Source organism: Geospiza fortis, unplaced genomic scaffold (genome assembly GCF_000277835.1).
Source record: "Geospiza fortis unplaced genomic scaffold, GeoFor_1.0 scaffold78, whole genome shotgun sequence".
Classification (NCBI taxonomy): domain Eukaryota; kingdom Metazoa; phylum Chordata; class Aves; order Passeriformes; family Thraupidae; genus Geospiza; species Geospiza fortis.
This window is the reverse complement of record NW_005054339.1, coordinates 1,144,944-1,151,934: the sequence shown is the minus strand read 5'-3', so window position 1 is coordinate 1,151,934 and position 6,991 is coordinate 1,144,944. Positions and strand designations below refer to the sequence as shown.

The 6,991-nt window shown below is 48.2% G+C and overlaps 1 protein-coding gene across 2 annotated transcripts in view; it reads left to right on the top strand.

The window, feature by feature from the left end:
* Positions 1-2,164: 2,164 nt before the first annotated feature.
* HEMK1 (HemK methyltransferase family member 1) overlaps positions 2,165-6,991 on the top strand; it is a 22,721-nt gene continuing 17,894 nt past the window's right edge. For both annotated transcript variants that reach the window (XM_031058213.1, XM_005422413.2), the window contains exons 1-3: positions 2,165-2,585; positions 3,052-3,143; positions 4,116-4,209. In XM_031058213.1, coding sequence (XP_030914073.1) covers positions 2,331-2,585; positions 3,052-3,143; positions 4,116-4,209 — 441 coding nt within the window. In that variant the 5' untranslated portion in view covers positions 2,165-2,330. The remainder of the gene's footprint in view (positions 2,586-3,051; positions 3,144-4,115; positions 4,210-6,991) is intronic.

Sequence of the window (6,991 nt, the reverse complement as noted above, 5' to 3'; positions counted from 1 at the left end):
AGCTGGAACGGGAGTGGGACAGTGCGAGCTCCAGCCTGTGAGTGGGGCAGGGCCGAGAGTGCGAGTGGCCGGGCTTTTCCACAGCCTCCTGTGCTCGTGTGAGGCTACAGGGAGCCGGGGCTGAAAGGACCAAACCACGGAACTGCGGAGGAGAAAGGGAAATCTGCTTCCTCCCTGTGTGCAGACTGGTATTTGTACCAGGAAGTAGCATGCAGAGATTTTGCATAAGTAGCTGGTCTCCTTTATTAAGGGAGACGAAATAAGGAGCCACTGGAGGGGGTCCAGCAGAGGGCAACAAAGATGAAAGATCTGAAGTATGTGTCTTAGGAAGAGAGACCGCAGGAGTCGGGTCTGTTTAGTCCGGAGAAAAGTGAGAGAGGATCTCAATAATGCATATAAGTACTCAAAGGAGGTTGTCAAGAGGGTGATGCTTAGCAACAGGATGAGGAGTAATGGCCATAAAGTAAAACACAAGAAGTTTCACCTGAAGATTAGGAAGAGCTTCTTTACGCTGAGGGTGGCAGGGCACTGGAATAGGCTGCTCAGGGGGCTCATGCAGTCTCCCTCTCTGGAGAGAGACACTAAACTCACCTGGCCATGTTCCTGTGTCACCTTCCTTGGTTGAGAAGTTGGACTGGATGATCTCCAAAGGTCCCTTCTAACCCCAGCAGTTCTGTATTTCTGTGCAAATTGTTTCAGCCGCAGCCAGTTAAAGTCTTTTCCTCCTTTAGAACGCTAATGGTTGTTAATGTTTTATTCTTTTAGAGTTTCTCTTGTAGCAGTAAACAGGGCCTTGGAGTGGGAAGCTTTCCAAATAGATACTGTAGCTGACAGCCCTTACATAAAGGCAGGTTTTCTTGGGGGCTGTTTGTCTCTGCTGAATGTAACACAGGTGGTAAAAATGGGATCCTTGGGCTCTTAGGGCATCCATCCCTTTGTCAGGAGATAGCAGGTAGGACAATCTGGAGGTCTTCGCTGCAGGGTATTCCTTCTGCTTCCCTGGGCTGTGTTTGATTTTGCAAAGGAGGGTGGTGGAGGCCTGACTATTCCAGGGTTTCCCTGTGCAGTGGAGCAGGACTGTGGTGCCAGTGCCTGCCAGGCTGGAGCCAAGTTGGTCTCCCAAGCTCTCCCTGCAGCAGCATTCCTAGGGGGCAGCTGCTCAGTAGTTGTTTGTGTGGTGATTTTGGGGAGAAATTGGAGTAGAGGAGGTTGTGGCCTCTCCGAGACAGTGTTGAAAAGCAGCCATCAATAGAGGAATGGCAATGAGTGCTCAGGGAAACCCATAGTTGCTCCAGGGACTGTGAGTCAGAAAAGAGAGGGGCCCTCATTTCTCATGGATCACAGCAGGAAAATGTGGTTGTTGTTCTGTTTGTCTCAAACAGTTCCAAGTGTGATATGCAGCAGCTGTTTTGTAAGGTTTCATTTCCTTTGTCTCCTGCAGTCATCTTGCTTGTTTTTATTCCCCCTCTGTCTGGCTCTGCCTCTTCTCTCCTTTAAGAGACCAACTTCCCTCTAGCAGGGTTTGCCCTTTCTGACCTTTCCATCTTTCCAGTGCTTCTCTTCCCTCTATTATGCTGTGAGGTTTTCTCCCTCCTCTGGTCTTAGCAGTTCAGCTCTGGCTCTGTCCCCCCTTGTTTGCCTTCTGGGAATGGTAACAGTGTGAAACACCCTTGATCCATGAAGTCCAGGTCTTCTGTGAGCATCCCGGCCAACCTCTGACTTGTGGTTTATGAACAGAGAGAGGAATAAAAGAAATAATCTAGGAGAGACTGAAGGTCTTCCTACAGGGAACCAGGGTGACCCACCTGTGGGGTGGAGAGCCAGGGACTGGAGCTGAAGGTTGGTGTGTAATTTTCTGGGACCCAGGACGCGCAGCAGAGCTGTGCCTGTGTGTGGGCAGCTCACTTGTGCCCTGCCATGGGCACAGGCTGGCCTCTGACCTTTGGAGATGGGCAGCTCTGGGAAGAAGCAGGTTGCAGGGCTTAGCTGGTTGGCTGGCACATGAGTCTTTTTTGGGGGTAGTCCTTTGTTACTGGTACAGTGTGAGTAGCTGTTTTTGTACTTGTGGGCTGGGATTAGGGCAAGCAGTCTGCATTCTGTCAGAGGGGAACCTGTTATTTAGTATCCCAAGGAACTGATGCTCTTCTCTTGCCTTGTTTTCTAGCCCAGAAGAGGTGCTAATGCTGTCCTGTGGAGAACCCACTGACTGTGGTCAGCTGGTGCTTAGCCAGTGACCTGTGGTAGCACCAGGTGAATCTCAGCACTGACAGATCACTAGGTGGCAACGAGGAACAGGTGTGGAAGACAGAAACTTCAGAAACTTCACCACAATGAGATGCCTCACCCATCCACTGCTCAGGAAGTTGTTGAGCCTCCCAGCTCAGTGTGTGCCAGGGCGAGGGACTCCAAGTAAAGGTGCTGTGCTCAGTCCTCTGTTTCTGAGGCAGAGCTGCAGTGCAGGACCTGGGCTCATGACTGCCACTGATATGGTCAACTATTGGCAGAAGGTGTTTGAGACAAATGGGATCCCTGAAGCACAAGAATCCAGTCAATATATTGTGTCATTTGTCCTGGGAGCAAAAACAGTTAAGTAATAGGAAAAGAGCAAGGTCTGTGTGTGCTTCTGACATCTTCATTTTGATTGAATCTCTTACCTTTTTATCTCATTTAGAGGGAGTAGAACAACTTATCCTCCCTTAGGTGGCAGAGGGGGTGAGGGGTAGTGTATTATTGCCAGTAGAACACTCAGGGGTCTCTTAAAAGATCTCTTTTGCAGACATTGAAGTGTAACATAAACATCCACCCTGACTTGCCTGATGAAGTGATTCTTAATTTTAATTGTTCTTGTGAACCCCAAAAAGTAGCAGAAGAACAGTAGTAAAGGTTTGTTTCTAAACATGCAGATAAGTTCTTCTGATGGCTCTCCAGCTGGTTTCCAGCAGTCCCAGGCAATTGTGTTTGTCAGCATCCTGTGTCACCCTGGAGGATGCCTGTGGCAGAGGACCCTCCAGTGTCACAGGCGGGCAGGTTTTAAAGTGATTTTGTCTTCAGTTTCAGAGTCTGGATTCCAAAAGCCTCCACACTCCACTTACAGCACTGCAGCAGGAGCATATCCAGCAGCTGAGCCACAAGCGGCTACAAAGGTAGGAGCATCCTCTTGTACCTGTTCCTTTGGAGAGCTTTCCTTCAGCCTGAAAGCAGCCAGCAGAATGGCAGCAGAGAGAGGCAGCTCAGATGTCAGCTGTGCTGTGGTGGTCTCTCATGGTGATTCAGATGAGGGGCACAACTTGTCCACTTGCAAGGCCGCTGTCCAGTTGGTCAGGCCCCAGCCAGTACTGGTGCATGGGGTTATTCCTCCCCAGTTTATATGATTTCATATTACTCCTTGCTGATTTTTATGAGATTCCTCTCAGCCCATTTCTCCAGAGGTCTCTCTGAAAATTTGCACACCCATCTGGTCTGTTAGCTACTCCTCCGAATTAATTCTGTCACTGCAGGCTTGCCAAGGGTGCTCTGTCCCTTCAGCCAGACCAGTAAGGTGTTATGGGATATCAATCTTAGGGTACTCCACTAGAAATCAGCCTTCAGTTGAGCCTTGTGCTGCTGAAATCAACCTTCCAAGCCTGACTGTTCAGTCAGTTTCCAGCCCACCTCATTTTTCCAATCTGTACTGCATCAGCTTGTACATGAGGATGTTATGGGACACAGTGTCAGAACCCCAGGGAAAGTCAAGACATGGTTTTGATGCAGACTGGTCATTGTGTCATGGGTGACTATCAGCTCACTCAGGAGTGATTTCCCCTTTCTACATCCATGCTGACCAGTCTCAATCACCTTCCTGCACTTGCCGTGTTTGGACACAGCCTCGAGGACTTCCCCCAGTACCAAGGTGAGGCTGACTGACCTGTCGTTCCCAGTTCCAGTGCTTGATGACAAACTGGGCTGTGGGCAGGGAGCTGCCCCTGCTCCCTCAGTGTGCACATGCACATTGCTGATGCAGTTGCTGGCCCTGGGCAGGGGTTGTGGTGAGCAGTGAGGAAAGCAGCGCGCCGTGAGAGCGCCTCCGGTCACCCAGCACAGCCCCAGAGCGCTCACGCTCCCTTTGCCCACCACAGGATGCCAGTGCAGTACGTGCTTGGAGAGTGGGACTTCCAGGAGCTGACCCTGAAGATGAGACCCCCAGTATTTATTCCACGGCCTGAAACAGAGGTATGAATGTGGGGACGGGCTTGGATGTGTGAGTTACATGACGATACAATCAGGGCGTTGCTGTGAAGGCATCCTGTATGCTGTGAGGCTGCAGGGATGAGGAAGTCACATCACTCCACTTCTTTTAGAATGGGGATTGTTCAAAGCTTGTGATCTGGAGCTGATGCTAGTAACCTTTGCCTCCTGCCTCAGAGGAAGGGATGCTGCAAGCTGATGTATCTCTTAATTACACAGAAATGAATTGCCATTGATGGAAGGATGTGGCTTTGCTTTCCTTAGTTCTATAGTAAGGACTCCTGAGAAGTTCAAAACTTCTACTGCTATATCCCATCCTAGTGGCTTAGTGCATCCAGGAATCTAAGCATTGTCCAGAGGTTGCCAGCAGAACCCTGCAGTAGTAGGAAAACAGTAATGCAATCCAGAGTGCCTGAGTGTCCATGTGCTGGCTGGTAGGAAGTGGCACCTACTGTGTGTCTCATGGCTCCATGGTGGTTTCTGGACAAATACAGGAAACTGAAAGGTAAGTTCTGAGCTGGCTGGGATTAAATGTGACGATCAGTCATAAGAATGTAAAGGACAGCCATACATGACCAAGTTAAAACTCCGTGTTCCCCAGCATTCCTACTGCTATGGAAGAGCTTAAGATCTACATGGTGACACTTGCTCTGACAGTAGCCTAGTTTCACTTTCAGCACATGGGCCATCCTAGCAAGGGAACTTTTTCTTTACTAGTCCTCTGGAAAGTTTAGGATTTGCAAGATGGGGGTTTTTTTTATTGTTTTGGAGGTTTTTTTACCTTCTGAGAATTTGTTTTCTTTTGGAGCCTCTGTTAACTTTTGGAGATGAAGTGGTCTTCTTACCTTGTCTATTTACGAGTCCCAGAAACTTAAACCTGTTTCAGTCTAGCAGTCATTTCTTCAATTGTTTGCCTGTTGTAATGGGCAAAAGTTAAACAGAAATTTAAGGACAAAGACAACCTGAGCTTCAGTTGTGCCCTTTGAAGAAAAGGATGCTATTGAAATCCATGAGGGGGTTCCAGAGCATTTAGTGGGAATCAGCACAGCTACAGCATAGACATCCTCTCAAGTCAGAGAGAGAAAATATTTAGAACCAGAGTCTTGGTTTGGTGTGGGGCATAAACAGCACCTCATGGAGAATCTGCTGGGCCCCAAATCATAGTGCTGACACTTGTGTGCAGAGAGATTGGGACCTCTCTGCCTGGTCTGGATTGATCACTCTGTAGTGATTGAGTTTGGAGATGGAGCTCCAAGGAATAATTTTGCCAGTTGGAGGCAGCAATGGTTGCCTTTGTTGTTGTCAACGGTATTTCTGCTCTGGATGATCCAAGAGAGTATTTCCAACCTCCAAATCCCAATTAGTTCATGGATGCAATGGGAGCATTGAAATCAGGGAAAACTTGCATGTTCTGCAAGTCAAAATATCTGCTGGTGAAGCTTCCTCTGGGGCTGTGCTCTGCTTCTTCACCCCATGCAGTGCCAGGCTCAAAACAAAGGCCTATTGTGTGGGGTGGAAGCTGGGCTGGGCAATGCTCGAGAATGTTGTTAATTGAGCCCAGATTTTTGTAAAAGCATATCTGCTGGCCCAAACTGGAGTGCAGTGCTGTGTTTGAAACCACTTAACATACCCTGGTGCAAAAATGGAGTGTAAACAGCTTAACCCAGACTTGTCTCTGGCAAAACTTTATTTGTTGTGTCGCTTAACTTACTATGAAGGCACATTTTTAGCACATTTATTGCACAAGACCAGAAGCTTATGATAATGATTCAAGAATGGAGCTCTGTGGGCAATGGAGAGTTTGCTTGTGAGGTGCTGGGGAGGTTCCTGTGACAGGAGAACCATGGGGACAAAATCCAGCTATTGAGCAGCACCTGGCAGGACATGACTGTAGACTGGTACTGCTCCCAGGAGCTGTGTCCTGTGTGTAACCTGTGTACAAAGTGGTGTCCAGATCCTTTCCTTCTGCTGGAAGAAAGGCTGGTGATCTTTGACTTTCTGTGATGGGTTTGGGTCTATGTGGGCTTTGTCTATGTTTTGTTTCATCAGAGTAATTTTTTCCAGCCTTCACTGGACTTGAAAACTGCAGTGCAAGTACCTGCTTTCAGAAATGTTAAAGTTCTTTGCATCTGTTGCTTTCCTTTTGTTTAGAATTTGTCTGCAGTGTTCTTAAAAGCAGTAGTGCTGAAACTTTTCACCAGATAATTTCTGTAAATAATCCTTGTTCTTTAGGAAGCAGTTAATTGTTATCCCAGGTTCAAGTTTATCTGTGACTGCACACACAAGCCACGTGTTTTGTTTTTAGGCTGAGAAAATGTGACTCCCTGAACTGACTCAGTGCAGATACACAGGCAGCTTCAAAATTTTCTTCCTAATTTTCTGTTTGTAGCTTCTGCAGGTGCTCCTGTGTGTTGGTTTGAGTCTGAGGAGAAGGGAAGCCATGTTTATGACACACATGTTGTTCTCTGGTTGCAGCAGAAGGGTTATGACTCTTGCTCCGGGGCCTTGCTAATGGCATGAAATTAAACACAGCATGACCCAAACCATGAGCTTTGTTTCAGGCCTGGGGACAGAGACACACGCAGAGAGAGAAGCTCCCTTGTCTGCCTCATTCTGTCCTGTGTGAAATTTGCCCCATGTCATCTGTTTAGTTCTCTCTGGTAGCTGAGCCCTCTCCTGTTCGCTCCCTCCGGGAATATTTGTGCAGCACATGTGGCTTTGTTCTTCTGTTCCATGGGAATCTGGCTGGAAGGGGACAGGCAGCCAG